The sequence below is a fragment of the Pelodiscus sinensis genome, chromosome 1 (assembly GCF_052426305.1).
Source record: "Pelodiscus sinensis isolate ZL-2025 chromosome 1, ASM5242630v1, whole genome shotgun sequence".
In the NCBI taxonomy this organism is placed as follows: domain Eukaryota; kingdom Metazoa; phylum Chordata; order Testudines; family Trionychidae; genus Pelodiscus; species Pelodiscus sinensis.
Genome location: NC_143052.1, coordinates 344,211,331 through 344,231,618, shown reverse-complemented (window position 1 = coordinate 344,231,618; position 20,288 = coordinate 344,211,331). Strand labels below are relative to the sequence as shown.

Here is a 20,288-nt window from a genome sequence, read left to right as displayed (position 1 = left end):
GCACAGGGACTGGAGCCCACATCTCTAGGGATTGCCCTAATGACCTAGGCATGTGCCCCAACCAGCTCACCTTCACCTTTTGAGATGTCTCAGCAGGCCCAGTGAGATGAGGCAGCTTTGCATATACCAACCACCGCAAATGAAGGCACCTTCGTGGTTAGGCAACAGCTGTGGGACAGTTTTGTGGAGGTCAGTGATCCACTCACACTGGACTTATGCACCTCTGTCCCTTTCTAAGCGACTTACACAAGGTCTCATGAGAAGACTGTGGCAGAGCAGGGACTTGGACACAGACTTTCCAAGTCCTACACTGGTGCCCTCCTCACCAGCCCACCCTTCCTCTCTCTGCAAGCAAATGGTGAAACACGCCAGCCTCCCCAAGAGAGGAGAGAAGGAGGCTTGCCCAACAAACAAATCTCAAAACACTTGACTTTCATCAGACACCGATGGGTTTATTTAGTTATTGCTCTACAGAAATAAACCAGGAGGCTTAGACACAAATGATGGCTTCAAAAAGAATCATCTTCAATAAATAAAAGGTAGGGCGAAGGCGGGGATGCTGCCAGCAGTGGGGGAGAGGCATGTATAAACACGGTTAAAAAGCAGATCCCCGCACTGCCCTCATAAATAACAGAACATGTGATGTACAAAACTGAACAGATAACACACAGTGACTAACACTACACAACAGAACGTCCCCTACTGTAAACAATGGGATAACACCCCCGGAAGGCTGGGGCGAGGCATGCCAGCCGCGGGGCCACATGCTGGGCTAGGACAGAGACGCTGGCCCCGGATCTTGTGTCATGTTAGCACATGACGGTAGCGCTGCAACATGCATGCCTAAGCATCCCCCCACCGGAGAGGAGTCAGCTCCTGGGGGCCTGGGTTACCTGAGCTAAGATTGGCAAGCCAGAGGGGGGGTCTCCCCCACTTCATTTCTGAAGGTCTCAGTCTAGTTTCTGACCAAGTGAAAGCTACAGGGCGGTCATGTTACTGCATCACTGCGGTACGTTAGAGGGATGGGCCAGCACGCCGCTATGCCCAGCTGTGATGCTGCAGTGTTACCAGGGCCAGGACTGGAAGATGCTGTTGGAGTTAGTGGGCCGAGGGTGGGTTTGCTGGTTAAGTACCCCCCACATATTGGTCGTTGCTCAATGAACGGGCCCTGCCATTAGGCCTGGTCAGAGGAGAGTTCTGAATGGGATCTAAGTGGGCTGGAGTGAAACAGCAGCAGCCCTGAGAGATCCCGCATGATGCCTGCTCCGACCTGGGGAGCCATCTCCATGGGAGAACAGAGCATGGAGCAGGGGTGGGTTGATCCAAGGGTTTTCAGTAGCCAGGGAGCCCCTTGGATAGTCCAAGGCTTCACCGATGCTAGAGCCAGACTGGCTCATTGATCTGGCTGCCTAGAGCCCCATGGCCATGAGAATGAGTGGCTGAAATCCTCATCCAGTGGGGAAGGCCGGATGCCATTAGAGGGTTGGCTGGGAAAACTTGCCCCCTCCCTTTTTCTAAAGAGAGTGGTGGATTGCCCCAGGGCAGCGTAGGCAGAATGCCCAGCACTTCCCCCCATGGGCGCCGGGGGTAGCCAAATGCCCCGCTCTCTCTCAATTACTGCTCGATGTTTTTTAAAATCAGGAAGTTGCCCTTAAGAGCAACTATTTCCCTTCTTTAGGGGGGTAACTGCCCCCAGCAGAACCTTGTGCCCTTGACTGACGGAGCCGTTGCTCTCCCCTGACACGGAGGGGCTCCAGAGAATAGAAGACATCACTCAAACTGGACTGTAACCCTGTGCTGAGAATTTGGGGGAGAGGGGATGGAATTCCCAGCAACCTCGGCCTCACATTCAGGCTGAGCATCCTGAACAGAGATCTGGCTGGGGCCTAAGTCAGCTCCTACTGCGGCAAACACAACGTTAGCCACTGACTCTGGCCTAAGCTGGGGCAGCCCCTTAGTGCTGGGCCAGCCCCTTAGTGCTGGGCATCAGGCAGAACCCAGCTCAGACACTGACCACACTCTCACAACCCAGAGCTCTTCCTGCTACGGCCAAAGATCCAAAATTAAAGAGTGTCCTTCAAACCCAAAGCAGAGAAGCCCCCAGCTTCTGAATCCATCAAGGCAGCTTCCTGCTTAAAAAGCCAGCCCCACACAAACAAAAATACTCTTGAGCAGTGCCTAATAGAGCATCAATCAGTGAGCATGATCCCTGCTTCCCGTGTGGGCAGGAACAACGGAGGAAATGTATATTGGGTGGGTTACTCCCCTGCAACTTGTGTGTGTCTCTTTAAAGCGCCATTAGTAGTTACAACTCCACTAGCCCTGCTAGGGAGTAATTGGATGCCTGCAATGGACCGTAAAGCTCCCAAAAGCAGGAGAGAGGCTTAAAAATTATGAATTTTTTTTTGAAGAAAAAGCCTAAAATGTGGGTTCATTTCATTTCATTTCTAGTTTGAGCCCTTAAGGTGCATTGGGGGTCACATTTTCGAGCTTCTCTCTGCAACGCAGACAGCTAGAAATGAAGGGCAGGGCAAGGAAGGGGATTAACAAAAGCTCAGAGCGTCTTCCAATCACGTGGCTCCAGGAGCTGGAGCTTTAAGAAGAACACCAGCTATGGCGAGACATGATGAAAGTCACATGGCAACAGCTGTGCTGTGAGTGCGCTGACAGTCACCACCGGGACATGAAAGTAGCCAGAGCTTTGGTCACACTAGACTGGACTGTCTGCAGCCAGAGAGTTTCCCCGCCACCCAGCCTGGATTTCCCTTTGTTCCCACAGGGAAAGAGAAAACCAAATTCACCCTCCCCACCGCTGGCAGACAATCCCAGCCCACACTCTAGCTGCCTCTCCCCCGCAGTCCCCATTTTAAGAACACCGCCCTCTGCTGGAGCAATAGCTCCTCGGACTTTAAAGACTACAACGTGGGGTTTCCAGCTGGGCGGCTAAGAATCCCCCATCCCTCCCAGAAGTGCTGGGGCTAGAGGCGCTGGCTTGACGTGGTTTCCATTGTCTGCAGGGTGTACTGTTGGTCCAGTGGCAGCGCCCCCACTATGCAAATTGTTCCAGCCCCCCTCAAGCCCGCTCCGCCCCCCTCCCCTCCCCACAAGTCTTTCCCGAAAAGAAAAATGCTTTGAGGTGCTAGGTGTGTCCGTCTGCTCCTCCCTGCCAGCCCTGGTACCGGGGGCTGCGCTTGCGATTCTCTAGGGTGGCGGAGGAAAATGGGTGTCACTCTTCGCCTTCAGCATCGCCCAGGGTGTGCGTTTCTCGGGGGGACAGTTCAACCAGAAGCTGCTTTTCAGGTCTCCTGGCGCATGAGGGAGTCAGATGATCACCTGCAACGGGAGGCAAGAGAAGAGGTGTGAGACCCACATGTGACTGCTAGGACAGCAGCCAGCCCTGAGGACAAGAGTTAGCTTGGCCAAACTCTGCCGGAGCTGGGCGTGGAGTGAAAGGAACTCCAGGGCCCCATCCCCAGCTCTTAGGGTTTGTCTAGACAGGGACTTGCAGGCCTGTTAATCCACAGTAATTTCAAGTGGGTTTCTTTAAAAAGAGCATGATTCAACTCCACTCACTCAGAACTTAAAGTAGCAATAATTCGTTTAAACTAAACCGAATTTAGGACACTTGAATTCACTTCTGAAGTTACATCCAGATTAACTGTCCTGTGTGTCCCTCTGTAGACAAGGCCTCAGTGTGCCAGTGCCTCAGTTTCCCCATTCATAAAGCAGAGCTAATCCTACTTTCCCCACCTCACCCAGGTGGGAGGGAGGCTTAGAAGAACTTTATGGAGCAAGGGAACAGGTGAGTTGAGTATGGCCTTCTAACAGCACATACAGGCTCACCCAGCCTCGCCTCTCCCTATGCAATGAGAGCTTCCCGGAGACCACAGCCCGACTGTCACAGAGCAGCCACCGTGCAGGGCAGGAAACACAACGTCCGGAAAACAAAACCTGTCACCCAGCCGCAAGCATAAGAGACTCCCAGGTAAACAGCCCAGAGCAGCTGGGGCATCTGAGCCAGAGATCCCAGCTATGCACTGGCATCACAACGCCGCAGAGCATGTCACTATGGATCAGGGCACCCCCCTGACATTAGCCTGCGCCTGCTTTTATAATGTATGAAGCGCCACAACAGGAATGTCCCATGATGCTCCCATGCAGCCCGGGTGTGTGACAGACTGCTGCTGCTGCAGATGGTCTCTACTGGAGAGCAGCCCATTTGCGAGATTCCCTGCTGGGTCTGGCTCAGAAATCGTGGATCAAGTCCTCAACTACTGTGGGGGGGGGGTGGGGATAGGAGAGGGGCTGTTGCTTTTCAGATCCTGGTTTCAGTATTCCAACATGTGGTACCTGAGAGGCCAAAGGGCATGTGGCAGGCGGGACAAAAAGGGTGGTCACTGACATGAGAGTCACCCAGATCACCGGGATCTACTCGCAGCAGCTGGATGTTGCGTGCGGATGACGCAGCAGCGGGATCGTTCGCTGTCAGTGTCCAGCCCCACTGTTAGCGCCCCGTGAAGGGGGCTGCAGGCAGGTCACGGTGCTGGGGTTCCTGACACAGGAGACTCACTAAGACTCCACTTTGGGCAGGGTGCTTTGCAGTCACAGCAAGAAGCTTGTGGCCTGGTGCTCAGAGGAGTTGAGGATCCACAGGTCCCATAGACTAGGGGAGGAGCCAGGGGGCCTAGCACCACCCGGAAGAGCGGCTGTTTGTCTGTAAAGTGCAGGCTTGATGTCGCAGAAAGCAGCACATCCCCTGGAGAAGCAGTGCCACACGGCAGCCCCATCGTCCCCTGGCCCAGGGGAATCGGGAAGACTGCTCGGTGCACATCACCTCCACGCTGCTGCCGGATGGCTGCTCTTTGTACAGCAAGACTGCTGGTTCATTGCAGGGCTCAGAGTCCACAGCCCCAAAACACTGTCCTCCAACTGGCGTCAGCCACAGAGAGGCCACAGGCTGAGCAGGCCAGAGAGGCAGAAGAGCCATCTCACTCCGCCTGCCTCAGCAGCACTCTGACCAGCAGGCGGCGGTTTGGGTCCCCGGGCCTCTGGCTAAGCCCAGCTGGCTGACACTGGGCACTGATACAGGACAGCATAGTCTGGGTGGATATTCCCAAGAGAAGCTGTCCCCCTCCCCCACAGCTCTGGGTGAAATCGCCTCGTCTGGGCCGTGCAGTGAGATGGGAGTTCCTTACACAAGCAACTGGCTGACAACGCAGAGCTCCCGGAGATGGGGGAGGGAGGCCAGCTCTCAGAGAGTGTGGTTATCACCTCGGGGCAGGGGACGCTGGAACCCTCGCTGTTCAGGCGCCCCGGCCCCTCCGGTGTACACTCACCTCTTGTTGGCTGTCGGTTGTTTTCAGCCACTTTGACCTGGTTCCGCTGCCCACCAGCGGTTTCTGCTCGGCGGAGAGGCGGCTGCAGGGGGAGTCAGTCGGCTCGGCTCCACCGCCCTCCAAGATGGTTTTTACTTCCGGTGGGTTGGGCTTCTGCTCGGGGATGCGAGCCACGCGGAACCTGCAGACACAGCAGTGTGTGGGCTAGAGAAACTGCAGCGGGGCCCAGAGATGATCACCGCCCTGGGGGCATGAGCCCCCCGAGCCAGCATCACTCCATAGGTGGAAGTGGGCAGGGCCTGACTGACTGGGAAAGACGCTGCGCAGACACAGCTGCATCTCCCCGCTGGGCCTTACAAAGGCTGGTCTATGCCTCGTTGCACAGATGGAGAAACTGGGGCACACAGGGCACGCAGCCTGCCCAAGGTCACCGAGTGAGGAGCGGCAGAGCTGGAGGCCAGGCTGCTAGTCCCCCTCTCTAGCCCACATACCCAGGTTTAACACAGAGCACTGGTGCATCTGGGCTAGCCCTTGCTGTTCGGCCCATGTTCAACCCCAGCCAGTGTGTTCCCGCAGATGGCGGAACAAGTGACCCCACCTTGGCGCTCAGGATATTCTCTCTGGGCACTAAGAGGGGGCAGCGTGCCGTGCCCAGACATGCCTCTGCTTAGAGAGGCCTGGTCCATATGTAACACGGGGCCAGTGGAGGACCTGTTGGCAGTGGGTCTCATAGTCCTGTATTTTGTTTAAGCTACACCAGACTAACACGGCTACATTTCTATCACTATTCTCAGGAGCTCAGGATTTTAAGCCACAACCCTCCACTGCCTAGGACAGAAGACCCAGTTCTCTGGGCTCAGACTCAGGTGCCGTTCAGCCCCTAGTGCGGGATGAAGACCCCGCCCAGGGCAAGCCAGACATGGGACCCAGCTACGAAAGAAGCCATCTTTCCTCCTCTCCATCACAGTGGAGCCATTCCAGGCCTGAGGGCTTTGAGCTGCTGCCTCCAGGACTGGCTCTCTGCAGTGGGCTGGGGATCATTAGGGGAGGGCTCGGTTTAACAGGGCCTGCCAGACCGTGGGGGGTTGGGATGCACAATGGGGCATTGAGGGCTGCACCTGACTGGACAGCCCATGGGTCTGGAGTGTGCTCCTAGCTGGGTCTGAGCTGTGATGTGGGGCTGAGGGCCCAGGCCTTGGGCATGCCCAGCTCCATTCCCAACTGTTCTGGGCGTGACAGGGAACTACCCCCACCCCCGCCCAGATCTGCTCCTCTCACCTGCCCACGGAGAGGATGGTGATCTCGCCCGGCCTGCCGGCCTTGCCGCCCGGCTTTGTCGGCTTGGCGCTGGCGGTCGTGGTGATGACGGAGGCCGCGGCGGTGGCTGCAGTTTCTGGAGTAAGCAGCACCTCCGGCCACTTCCTCTGGCAGCAGCGCGTGCAGCTGGGGCCCGAGCGAGTGGCCAGGCCCTGCACCGTGTGCAGGTGGTGCTGGTGCCGGCAGATGTGGGGGATGTGCGGTAGGAAGTGCAGCTTGCTGGGGAGAGATAGTCAGCAAGTGAGGAGAGGGGAGTGAGTGAAGCCCTAGTTAAAGTCTCCCTGCAAATGGGGGGGTAGGCCAGGGTCTGTGACAGGGGAGACACAAGCCCTGCACACAACGGCTTGGAACGCTGGCAAGCCTGTATCCCAGCTCCATGCCGGGGAGCACCAGGAGCCAGCCACTCACCTGCACACAGCGCCATAGAGTTACCCTGAGCACGAAGCTGGATCACTGGCCGGAGGGACCAGCCTGTGTCCTTCCTCCCGGAGCCAGCGCCAGCACGTTCGCTCGAGCGACCCACCCAAGGATGGGTCAGCCCGGCTCTCTGCCCGGCGCAGCGAGCGCGGTGGGTCCTTTGGGTCACGTGGTGGCAGCACTGGTTTCCCAATGGGGTTACAAGGGGATCGAACCAGCTACAGCCCCGCGGAGCCCTACAGGGGTTTGCCTTGGGAGCGGGACTCAGAGAGCTGGGTTTGGGGCAGGCTGCAAGACGGAGCTGTACCGGGGATGTGGGCAAGTGGGTTTCCTGGTAACTGGGAGCTTTCTATGGGGTGACCTTAAGGAAAAGGAGCTGGGCCAGCCAGGCCCCTCAGATGCCAGCAGCAGCCCTGGATTTTCCCTGCCCTGAGCGGACTCCCAGCCTTCCCTGCTCAGGCAGGTCCCTCTCCCCTCAACATTTGCAAGTGAAGCCAGCCCCACCAGGGGGTGCAGGCCCAATGCCCTTACCTGGGAGCCGGCTTGTGGCTGGCCTGCCCCAGCTGTTTGCTGTGGTACTCCTTCAGCAGCTCCTCCAGGGCAGCAGCGTTCTCTGGGGGGCAGCAAACAAACAAAAGGGAACATGATGATACTCAAGGCAGATGCAAAAGGAGACACCAGGCCAACTGTTCAGCCACTGGCCAAGTCAGGGACCGAGGTCGACCCTCCCAGGCCGGGCCCTACTTGTTCTAAGGTTGGGCTCTGCAGGCTCAGACCTGGGGCCGAGTCACGGGTCCACAGGCAGGGAGACCTGCGCCCTTTGGCGTGCTGGCGAAGGACAAGGGACAGCCCTCCGGTGCTGGAGCCATACAGAGGAAGCTCTCTGGAAATCTAAATCACCAGCCAGCACCAGTGCAGCGCTCACCAGTGGAGGACACGTCGGGTCTCTCCCCTGAGTGGAACATGTAGTTCTCAGTCCATGGGCAGCCCCCTAGGTCAGAGGGCCCTGCCTCCCTTGATACTGACCTTTCTTCTCCGTGATCAGCCGCACCAGGACCCCGATGGTGTCTTCGTTCGCGTCTTCTATTCTGTAGGCAGAGTTATTACCTGGAGGGGGCAAGCGGGTATTAAAACCTACTGCCATTCCCCATGCACAGTCGTGCAGCAGCCCAGCACTTCATGCACATCAGATTAAGCCTCATGGTGACACAGAGAGGCAAGCAGTTGTGCCCATTTTACAGATGGGGTAATAGAAAGGAGAAGACTTGCTGAAACTCAGTCAGTGGCTTGGCCAGACAGAACCCCAGCACCCTGGCTCTTAGGGTTATGTCCTAAGCACTCTCCTGTGGCGCAGCTATGAAAAAAATTTACATTTTCCTTGATGTGGCCCTTCCCCCCCCACCCCCATCCGCCCAAGTCAGGGTATTTTCAAATGCTTCTTTATCACACAAGTCAGCTGGTGTCCTGGATCAGCCGGAAGCTTTCCTGTCCTTTTATTGTAGAGTGGTTCTATCACAATAGTGTCTCAGGCGTGACCCAAATCCCAGATCCAGAAATGGTTCTGAACCCCAACTTTGCAGCACAAGCTTTGTTTGGATCGTTCACTCTGCCTGCTTCCCCCTACTACTGAGGTAGGTAGGGCACTGCCAGGCTCTTTGCCCCCAGGCCCTGCCTATGCTAGAAAGAGGCATCCCTCAGGGCACTGCTCCACACCCTGTTCAATGGCTCAGGCCTTGGTTACACTGGCGTGTTTTGTTGCCCAAACCTGCCTTTTGGTTACAAAACAGTGAGAGCGTTTACACTGCAATGCGACTTTTGTCAGGAAAAACACCCAGTTCTGGCGACAAAAAACTTCCAGCCCTGCAAGAGATTTGTCTTTTTCGCTCCCTTTATTGTCGACAAAGAGCCACTGTGGACTCTTGCTTGTTTTGTCGAGAGATCTGGTTTCCACCAGCATCCCACAATGCCTGCCTTGATGGCTGGGCTCAGTGATTTGTGATCTCTGCTGCCCTGCAGGCATGTGTCCCTCCCCTTTCAAAGCTCTAGGAAGTATATAACAGCTGAATGAGCTGCTCCATTTGGGGAACAAACAAAGAACAAATCATTGGACTGCTCCTGTTCTGCCCTGCTAGAAATACAGTGACAGGCAGGCGGCTACTACAAGGGGAGGAGGACAGAAGCTGTGCTGTTTCGACATTCCTCAAGCAGAGAGTTCACAGAGCTCCGAGAGGGAAGCACAGAGATCAACTCTGCCTTCCCACAACACTGCACTTTGGGATGCTTACCCACAATGCTTTGCTTTGTCAACAGGGTGCTAGCAATGTGGCCATAATTGTCGATAATGGGAGGCAGAAAAACTGGTTTGACCATTTTCACTTTTGGCGACTTTTGCATGTTGACATCACTCTAGTTGCCAAACCTTCCCAATGTGGACATAGTCAATGTCAATGTCAATGTCAATGTGAATGAAGTGATTTCACCAACACAACTGCCCTCACTGGCCAGGAGATGGCACTGCAGCCTAAAAGCCCAACCCATGCAATCTGGGTCTTGGGGAGAGAGCTGCATCTTCATTCCACCATAGCACAGGGAGCTGAGGTTACAGAGGGGATTGCTGGCTGAAGCTGCTGCAACCTAGATAGCAGGGAGAGCTGCAGCCATAGCTCATAAAGCATTGCCCTGGCCAGTGTATGATCTCGCCCCAGAGAGATGGCAATAGACAGTTAGCAAAAAACCCAGCTAGGCCCCCAAAGCCAGCAGGGAGGTCTAATGGGCACTATCCCAGGGTATGTCTACACTACCCCGCTAGTTCGAACTAGGGGGGTAATGTAGGCATACCGCACTTGCAAATGAAGCCCGGGATTTGAATTTCCCGGGCTTCATTCCACGAGGAGTAACGGTAGTTCGGACTAGGAAGCCTAGTCCAAACTACCTAGTTCGTGCCGCGTGTAGCCGCGCGGCACGGGGTTCGAACGAGCAGGGATTTTAAAATGGCGGCGCCCAGTTTATGCAAATGAAGCCCGGGAAATTCAAATCCCGGGCTTCATTTGCAAGTGCGGTATGCCTACATTACCCCGCTAGTTCGAACTAGCGGGGTAGTGTAGACATACCCCCAGGCTCTGAGCTGGTGCAGTGTGTCCTTGCCATGGCAAAGCAAAGTGCATAGTCTGCAAAATCCCCTGCCGAGCCTAGGACTGGTGACTGCTGGCTACAACAGCAGCTGATCTGTGGTTCATTCCCAGGCTTACCACGGGGCTCCTGGGAGCAATTCTCTGGTCTGGGCGATGCCAGAGGTCAGGTGCACACTGATCACAAGGGATCACAAGGGTCCCTTCTGGCCTGAGCACAGGGGTGGGGAACCTCAGGTCCGGAGGCCAGATGTGGCCTCTGGCTTGCCTGGATCTGGCTCCCTGAGGCTCAGGGCCCCCCCAGCATTGCGGAGCCCATGCTGGTGCTCCAGCCCCCTCGCTGCCCCCCTATGCTCTGGTGCTTCTCACTTATGTGCGGCCCCCGACTGATTTTTCTGTGTGCCAACGGCCCCCTGACCCAAAAAAAGGTTCCCCACCCCTGCCTTAGAGTCTAAGGCTTGATCTTGCAGATTTCCTTATTAAAAAGGCCTCATCTATCTCCTACCCCAGCTCGGTGGTTTCCAACCTTTTCCAGGGTGACACTACCAGGCCCTGGCTCTTACAGACCACAGAGCACGTTAGAGGGCAGAGACGCAGAGAGCAAAGATCTGAGGCACAGTCACCCAGCAGGAGAGGTGGGAACAGAAGCCTGGTTTCTGGGGTCCCAGCCCAGTGAATCAGACCACACTGCCCCTCCCAGGGCATGCCCAGGAACTGGCCGGCCAGTTCCCCCTCCCAGGCAGCAATATGGGAAGGGTGGGATGGTCACAACAAACCTCCCCTCCCCAGGGACTCCAGGTTGGGAGCCCCCTGCCAAGAACCATTTCAGTCAGATCCTTCCATGCCCCCCGCTTCCCTGCGCCGATCAGTGGTAATATTAAGCCATCACCAGAGACAAGATGGTGCAGGAGCTCAGTTTCTCCTCCATCAGGTACCCGTGCCAGCTACTCTCTCTCAGGGAGGAGGGCTGTATCCTCACGGGCCCAGCAGCCCTGCTGCTCCCCTCTACCCACATCTCATGGCAGTGCCCAGCCTGGGGGGCTCAGCAAGTCTGACGCCACAGAAGTGCCCGGCTAAGCCACTCGCCAAGCAGTGGGGGAGAGGGCTGGCAGTGCAGCCTAGGGGAAGGGATGCTGGGCAGGTGGCTGGCCACCAGTGCCTCAGTTTCCCTGGCTGTAACATGGGGTATAACAGCAGGCAGAGATGACAAGCGCGCCACGTGCCCTGTGTCGCAATTACAGACAATGATCCTGTAATTAAAATCCTGATATACCCCAGCCTGGGCTCTGACAGAGGTGCCTCTGAGATCTATTTGAGGATCACCCCTCCCGCGTATCCCCTGCTAACTTCACGGTAGCCAGCTCTCTGATCCAGAAACTAGGTCATCCCCAGCCGCCGCGCCCAGCGTTGTACACAGCAACCATCGGCGCTGCAGACAGCAGGGGCCGCGAGTCCCCCGTAGTCATGGCAACGGCAGCGTGGCCTGGGCCCTTCAGGGTTATTAATTTCCATTCTTTGCAGAGAACAGGGGAGGCGCGCTGCAGGGCCAGCACAGAGGGCCGTGGCAGGCAGCCCTCAAGCGTGCCAGGCTGTCCCGCAGGGTTCATGCTCTGAGACAGCGGGCGGAGCAAGGGGGGGGGCATGCTGGACAGGTGTGTGTTAGTGCTGTGGTTTGGAGGGACGTTGGGGGTCAGAGATTACTCTGGGATCTCTGGAGGGATCTCTGGAGAGGGGCATTACTGGCAGGAGGCGAGGGGAGCCGAACACAGCTGAAGGCACAGAGCCAAGCAGGAGAAGGCAGGTGAAGAGCGTGTCTGGTCTTGCAGCGTGTTGACCTGTGGCCTGGGGAAGAGGAGGGGGGAAAATGGACGCAGTGGTGCGGCTCCTTTGCTCATTCCCGAAGGAAGATGTAGGAGCTGTGGTGCCAACTCCCATCATTTTAAGCACAAGTCTCGCGGTATTTGCAGTTTTCTTCTTAAAGCTCCAGCTCTCAGAGTCATGGGATCACAACCACGTACAGAGTCTCCAGGCTGAAGACCAGAGCTCAAAACCGTGACCCCTTCAAGGCACAAGACCCAGAAATTCAAACAGCCCTCCCTGGACATGTTTAAGGCTAATTATTAAGCCACTTTCCTGGATTTCTGGAGCCTGACTCAGGATTTCTGATTGCATGGGGGCAGTAGGCTCCATTTTCAACAACCACAACTTCCCCTTCCCCCAGTTAAGAACCCCCCTACATCTGCATCATGCAGTTTTATCTGGAGGATTCCCCCTGCCCGTCTGCAGAGGAATTTAAGAGAAACAAACACATGACCCAATCATGGTCTTGATTTACAAGCTCTACATACTGCAGAAGCGCGGCCACTTCTGGGGTGGAGGACACCAGCCAACTTGCATGCCACAGTGAGATGGGGAAGGGGAGACTGCTATTTTGTCCATAATGACTTGTCAAAAGCGCCATGGCTTTCCTATTGAAAGCCCAGAAAAAAGAATTCCAGTTTTAAGGGGTCACTGGAGAGTGGCCCCCTCTCACTCCAGCAAGCCTCAGGCACCTGGGAGATCTGAAGCTTGCACTCTGGAAGTGTCAAACCAGAGGAGAAGGGCTCTAAGCATCTCCAGGGGCTACCGAACAGACTGAAATGGGCATATTGTTTTCAAAGGGTAATTTAGCTGAGGCTCTTCCCTGGACTTTGTTTCTATTGTCTCCAGTGATACACAAGGCACCATGGACATCTGTCATGGCGTGACGGAAAAGTAACAGCTGGTCAATGCTGAAGAGGTGCATCCCTATTGGCTGAAGTGCCATGTGCATCTAAGGCAACCGCAAGCCAGTCTAGTCAGCCAAGTGCTACTGGTTAGGAATAGGCTGGTTTCTGCTGAACTCCTATAAATACAGATAGTATTTTGGGGGATAGTCAGACAGCCCTGGTGCTACCGAAGCCGGCTCCCTCCCATGCCACTCCAAACAGATCTCAGTTACCCTTAGAATTATGGCCTGTCTTGCAGACAACAGTTAGATCTCAATGTGCTATGTTGTACAAGCTAAGTATGTACAAAAAGGGGCATGGTATCTTTATCGCCATTCAACAGATGGGGGAAAACAACTTGTCCCAGGTCACCCACCAGGCCAGAGTTGGGAACTAAACCCAGCTCTCCTGAGTGCCAGACTGGTGCCTTCTCTACAAAGAGGGTCATTCCTACCAGAGTTTGGGTAACATGTCAGGAACCACCTACACCTCCAAGACCATTATAGAGGGCACTGAATCAGCAGCCCAACAATGGGGCTTCATCTGCGGAACTCCTTGCCACAAGAGATTGGAAGCCAACGGCAGGTAGCACACACCAGTTGGACAAAGTCTTCTCCAGCACTGATGGTCCAGTGATTCAGAGGAGAGCCAAGCACAGCACTCCTTCCTCCCTCAGCCTGTGTTACTTGGGCAGCCATGTGCTGCTATGTCAGGAAATGCAACAAATCCAGGTGCAGCAAAGTCACACTCCTGTTGAGAGAGGAGTCAAACTCTGCTCTTTGTATATCAATAATGCAGGTCTCAGCTGTCTGAGCTAAAAGAAGTCTTCCCTAGCTGAGGGCAGTGGTAGGTGCCAGACACTGGAAGACAACCGTGAATCCAGGGGCGGACTAGCCCGGCGGGATACCGGGAATTTCCTGGTGGGCCGTCATCCGGTGGGCCGTCATGTCCGCACGCCGTTGCCCCTCACTCCGAGCGGCTCCACGTCTAAGCTATAGGCGGCACGCAGAGCCTGACCCGCCGCCTGCACCATGTGCTGGACATGACGCAGGGGCAGGACTTGAGGGGCACGCAGGGGTGATGTCATGGAGGGGACGTTCTCAACCCATTTCCAGGGCCTATTTTGATTGCCAGTCCGCTCCTGCGTGAATCACACATATTACAGCCAAGAAAAAAAAGTTATCAGCCTATACAAACCCTAGTGGTATGGGAGATTGCAAATTTTGACCAGCACCCTAACAGCAGCGTCACTAGACACAGCATTATCCACCTCCTCTCTCAAGGCTACAGGCTGGAAAACTTTCTTCAAGTAATGACGGCTGGATGCCGGCTCCCATCTCATTTTTGCTGCCATTCCCCTACTGGCCAGAAGGGGCCACTACAGAGCAGCAAATAACATGCTCCTTTCCCTGTCCAGAGAGCAGGACTGGGACAGGCTCTCACCCCCAGACTTGTGACCAGACTCCAGCCAGACTCTCTACCTGGGAAAAGGGCAGAGCCCCAGAGATGCAGCGTTAGGCCCATTCTCCAGGGAGCTGGCTGTACAGCTTCATGCTGGAGGCTCCGGACTCTCTTTCCATAGCTGTTTATCTGTTTGCCATGCCACTGGGGGACAATTCTTTAGGGACCAACTAAGCATAGGGTGGTTAGGGTTAGGCTTAGCCGCCCTCCAGGAGGACAAAAGGGAACAGGGAGGTGCTAGCGCAGCCAGGACTGCTCGCAGGGTCGTGGACAATCCTTCCCCGCTCAGATCCTGCCTCCTTTCCCTTCTCACTGGCCAGAACACGACTTTCAACAGGAAACTGCCTCACTGCTGTGACCCCCCACACACTTGGACTGCTGCTCCCCAGGGTAGGATGATCCATGCTCTGGGACCCAGCCTCCCCTCCCCCCGATGCTCCGTCCGGCAGTCAGTAATGCTGCCAGGTGTGGAGAAGCAGCAGCCTCTGTGCACCAAACAAGCAGCAGCCACATGCCCCAAAGCCTGCAGGATCTCATGAATCATGAGGGAAGGATGAAGAAGATCCTGGGACCAGCTTTGGGATTGCTTAGAGAATCGTGGCGCTGCACTGAAAAAGCAGCCTGGTAGTGACAGAGATTAGCAATAGGAGGGGAGTGGGGCAGTGGAGAAGCCCTCATGCGACACACTCATGTGCTGCAGACACACACAGTCTCTTATGCACAGAGGGGAACCAGACTAGAGCCAGCTCCTTGGGTATGAACACGCAGATGTCTACCACTTGATCTAAGAGCTCCCTGAACTACCAACAGATCCCAGATCTGCTCTCTGGGCCAGCTGCAGCCTCCCCAAGCTCGCTCTCTCATCCCCCGCCCAACTAGCCCTGTCCTGACCTCACGGAGAGGATCTAGCAGCACTGATGAAAGGGCTTGAGTGTCCAAGGAGCAAGAGGTTTTCATTATTGCGTCACCGAGACCAATAGACACCCCGGCCTGGCTTTACACTCCAGAGATGTCGTCTCCCTGCTTGCAGCCTGCAGGAAAGGAACTGGATTGACTTCAGAGGAAATGGATTGGCCACAGGCACCAAGAGGAAAAAAACAACAACTCAACAAAAGAGCGAGGAGAGAAGAAAACACTGAATTCCGGCCCCTTCCGGCCTCTGGCCGGCCAGGCAAGAGGTCTGGAAGGAGGGCAGAGGAAGGGAGTCAGCAGGTTCCTTCGGCATTCCGCACCACACTAGGGCTGAGTTGCATGCCAAAAGGATACAGCAAGAGGTGCTGGAACATGAGAGAATGCGACAAGAATCGGGATGGAGCAAAGGGACTTGACACCCCCCTGCATGGCTTCCTGGGCAAGCTGCCCTCCAGGAGGACAAAAGGGAACAGGGAGGTGCTAGTGCAGCCAGGACTGCTCGCAGGGTCGCGGACAATCCTTCCCCGCTCAGATCCTGCCTCCTTTCCCTTCTCACTGGCCAGAACACGACTTTCAACAGGAAACTGCCTCACTGCTGTGACCCCCCACACACTTGGACTGCTGCTCCCCAGGGCAGGATGATCTATGCTCTGGGACACAGACTCCCCTCCCCCCGATGCTCCGTCCGGCAGTCAGTAATGCTGCCAGGTGTGGAGAAGCAGCAGCCTCTGTGCACCAAACAAGCAGCAGCCACGTGCCCCAAGCCTGCAGGATCTCATGAATCATGAATTTTGCCTGTCTGCATTTGGCCCCTGCTGGCTGCTGCGGTGCACACACTGCAGGCGGCAGCCTTAGCTGATGCCAGCAGTACCTCTGGGTCTGAGCTGCCCCATAGCCAGCCCCACCCTGAGCTCAGGGCAGCTCCCTCCTGAGCTGTGGCAGGGGCAGCTGCTGGAGGAGCCTGCCCGGGGGGGCAGCAGGATGGAGCTGGGGCACTGTCTGGGGAGGCCAGGCCCACACTGGCATGGTGCTGGAGGCTGAATCTGCAACCTGGAAGTCAACCCCACATGCACACTGAGCTCAAATGACACACAACCCCTCCTCCCGACAAACTGAACGAGGATTTAGTTCAAATCCCCCGGTATTTAAGCCAATATCACATGGGGGAGAGGGGGACAGGATGTCAGACTCGTGGGACTTCCCCCAGGGACAGCAGCATATCTGGCCGTGCGTTAACAGGACACACACACACACAGACACAGACACACAAAAATGGCTGCTGCTAGAAATGCAAAGCACAGTGGGCTCAGCACCCCAGCTCCCACACACATGCAGTGCCCCCTTATCACCACAGCGGGGCAGCACAGTACAGTAGCAGGGAGGTGAGTGGGGGGTGTTCTGGGTGCCCCCTTCCTCCCCCCCCACTTCATGCTGCCTGTCACGGCCTATTGCTCTCCCAAGGCTGGCGAGTCCCTGACAGCACCATTCAGTCCTAGCCCGTGTAACCGCAGAGGCTCTCCTGCAGCAGCTCCTGCCCTTGAGGTAACCTGCTGATCACGGCTTTGTTCCCTGCAGCAGGGAGCAGCACGCAGGCACTGGCAGGGGAGCTCAGGAACTCACAGGCTGGGGGTGACTCCTCCTCTGGCTCCTCCAGATCAGCCCCCCCTCCCCTGCAGCAGTCAGCTATGTCAGCACACAGTTAGTGGGAGGGGGTCTGCCATCACTGCCAGGAATGAGGCACCCTGTGGGGGTATCCCCACGCCCCAGGACCTGTGGGGCATGGAAGAGGGTAGTAGAGAAGGAGCCATAATTTCCCCCTCAGCTGTAGGGTTGGCGGAAGGCGGGGAGGGAGGGAGGAGGAAGGGGAGGTACAGTCACTGCAGCTGCACCAGGGTGGATTGTATCACTGGAGTGTGTGTGGGGGGGGTTCTGCTGCCCCCCCAAGGCACCTTCCACCAGAGAGGGAGACTGATGGTGCAAGGAGGGGGCCAAGAGTCAGTCAAACCCACCGCTGCCACCACCATCCCTCCGCTGTAGGATGGGGAATAAAACCGTCTGCCTGAGAGAGCTGAGAATTTGCAGCTGTAAAATGCTTTGAGGTCCTTGGGCAGGAGAGACACTTTGCTGGGGGAAACTGAGTCCGACCCATGTACTGGACTAGCACTCCCCCAGCCCATGAAGCGCAGAGCGATAGCAGCCAGACGCGAGGCAACGCAGCCACTCGGCGCCAACAGAACTCCGTGTGCCGCCAGGGGAAGTTGGCCTTTCAGGCTCTCTTTGGCATCCTCTCAACCCCGTGTCCACAGCGTTCACCATCGCCCCCGCTCGTAAGTGCACCCAGCCAATCCCCCTCCCTCCCATGAAAGCACCCCTGTGCTCCGTGATGGCTCCCTGGCAAGGCAGGGTGTACAGAGATGGAGCAGTGAGAGGAGGGGTGAGCTGATCAGTCCCAGGCTGGGCAGGGTGGGTCTGATGAGGGGGGACCTTCCTTCCTTTCCCCTCCCCCACTACAGAGAGGGAGTTTGTTTAGAGAGCAAGGAGCCAAAAGCAGACAAAGAAATAAGGCCGCCTGGGGTAAAGGAAGGAGCTGGTGACAAAGGTGTTTATCACAGGAGATCTTTAAAAGAACTCAACAGCACACTGCTCCCTTCCCCTCTCCCCAGCACAGCTGATCCTTGCATCTTGGGTGGACAGGAGGTCCCAGGGCCTTAGCTGCTGGCAGCCTGCCTAGAACAAGTGCACTGGGGCGGTGAACTGCCCCCATCCACAGTGCCCACCAAGTGGCATGGGACACTCAGGGTATGTCTAGACTACATAGCTCCGTCGACAGAGCCATGTTAACTAGTTTACCCGACATAGTCAATGAAGCGGGGATTTAAACAATCCCTGCTTCATTAAAATAAAAATGGCCGCCGCGCTGTGCCGACAATCAGCTGATCCGGCACAGCGTGGCAGTCTAGACGCCGATCGGTCAACAAGGGAAACCTTTGTTGATCGCTCCAGTAAACCTCGTTTCACGAGGCATAAGGAAGAGGTCAACAAAGGCTCCGTCAACGGAGCTATGTCGTCTAAACATACCCTCAGAGACCAATCTCCCCTCTGCCATGCTGGGGCTGGTCTCGTGCTTCCCTATCACAATCCACCCTTCTCAGGTATTTCCTGGTTTGCCTGTCACCCCACCCAAAGGGCGGGCACCGAGACTGCCATTCTCCGATCAGCCAGGGAGGGGAGCTAGAGAGGCAGCGCTCTGTGGTGGAGATCTGGCAACACAATGCCCACCTACCGCTGGGACGCCCTCGGCTTGCCCTAGCCCATGCGAGGCACGAGTGCTCCAGTAGAGATCACGGGGAAAGTTCAGAACCCTCCTCGCAGTCCTTACCGCCTCTCTCCACCTTCACCATCTCCTCATCCGTCTCCTTGTGGGCCGTGCAGTGGTAGCCTTTCTTCTTCAGGAGGTTGCAGACAAGGATGCCCAGCAGGCCCATGAGGCAGAAGACTGGCACGATGGCCAGCACGGCATACTGCGTGGCCTTTTCTTCCCGCTTCCCCTCCCGTGTGCCGTTGGACGCCGCCCTCTCGTCCCGTCTGTGCCGGGCCTCCACATTCCTCACCAGACGGGGTAGCCACGGCTTTGGCTCTGGAGGGAGAGGGTTAAAAAAGAGCTGGTCACTGTAGGTGGCCAAGTGTCATGATCACCAGATAGAGTCTAGTTAGGGGTGTAATCGTGTAGTCGATTCACTAATTAACCGATAAACGAAAGCTTATAGGTTAATGCTATAAAGTACACAGATTTCCTATCCCCCGCCATTGCCAGTAATTCTTTTTAGCAGGCTGACCAGCAGCCCAGCTCAGTCCTGGCTTGTGACGAGTCCGGGCAACAGCACAGGGCGACAGGCAGCCAGTCTGCGAGGGGAGCTGGTTTTAAAACTGGCTCCCCTCGTGGACCAGCTCACACCTGGCATCCTGCGCTGCTGCCTCTGATACTGAGGCAGCAGTGCAGAGTGGCAGGGGACTCCTCGGGAGCATGGCCGGAGCGCACTGGCTGCTGGCCCTGCCCCCGGGGACTATAGAATAGTTGACTAACCAATAAGAATTCAGAGGTTACTCAACTACTCGATTAACCGATATTTAACATCCCTAGTTCTAGTCCTGGTTCTATTGGGTGACCTGGTGCCTCAGTTTCCTCTGCTATAAAATGGGGATATTTGCCTCCTTTGCAAAGAGCGAGGCCTTTTGGGTAAGAGGGAGGGCACATGCCTTTGCAGGCAGTTACTGTAGGCTCCAACTGCCTGCTTTCAGTGGAAACATTCATTTCTTGGCTCCCATCTCCTAGGTTTCGGTTGATATTTCTGGAAACACTGTCAGGTGGGGTGGGGGGGGCTGATTTCAGTTTTTCCTTGAAAACTGAGGAATAAAAGCCGTTTGGAGGTTACTGAGGGGCCTGTGAAAGACTCAGCTGGTGCTCTATGCCCAGCCCCTGGGGCTGGAGAGCTGGTGCCCCACACCAGAACACCGAAGTGGCTGGGATCTGGGGTGCCAGGCCCGTGCCTCCTTGACGCATTTCAAGTTACAATCCTGATCTGCCGCAGGAAGTGGCTCTAGCTTCCAGCTCTTGCCACCACCCAGGAAAGAGACAGTCATGGCTGGCTCAGGACAGGCCCAAAGGGCCTGGAGGCATGTAAACAGCACCCCCCCAACCCTCAGAGCACAGGCTTCCCGTCCACCTCAGAGTCTCCCTCCTTCTTTCAACAAGCCCACACCCAGCTCTTCAACCTTGCATGGAGCAAAGGGTCCTACGGTGGGTCCCCTTCCTGCACCGGGCCCCTTCTTTGCCCCCCACCTGCACTTTTCACCACAGGCCTGGCCCCTTGCCACTCCTCTGCCCCGACCCCAGGCCGGAAGTTGGAGCCTGGCCCAGGTAAGAGCAGCCCAGGGAGCCTGGGATGCTCCACCTGCCTGGGGTGGGGGAG

General features: G+C 56.3%; 1 protein-coding gene across 2 annotated transcripts in view; it reads right to left on the bottom strand.

Moving 5' to 3' along the window:
• Nucleotides 1–451: 451 nt before the first annotated feature.
• RELT (RELT TNF receptor) overlaps nucleotides 452–20,288 on the bottom strand; it is a 77,963-nt gene continuing 58,126 nt past the window's right edge. For both annotated transcript variants that reach the window (XM_075919557.2, XM_075919558.2), the window contains exons 6-11: nucleotides 18,698–18,955; nucleotides 8,097–8,177; nucleotides 7,602–7,683; nucleotides 6,615–6,872; nucleotides 5,337–5,517; nucleotides 452–3,333 (exon numbers count right to left, since the gene is read on the bottom strand). In XM_075919557.2, the coding sequence (XP_075775672.2) occupies nucleotides 3,322–3,333; nucleotides 5,337–5,517; nucleotides 6,615–6,872; nucleotides 7,602–7,683; nucleotides 8,097–8,177; nucleotides 18,698–18,955 (872 nt within the window). In that variant the 3' untranslated portion in view covers nucleotides 452–3,321. The remainder of the gene's footprint in view (nucleotides 3,334–5,336; nucleotides 5,518–6,614; nucleotides 6,873–7,601; nucleotides 7,684–8,096; nucleotides 8,178–18,697; nucleotides 18,956–20,288) is intronic.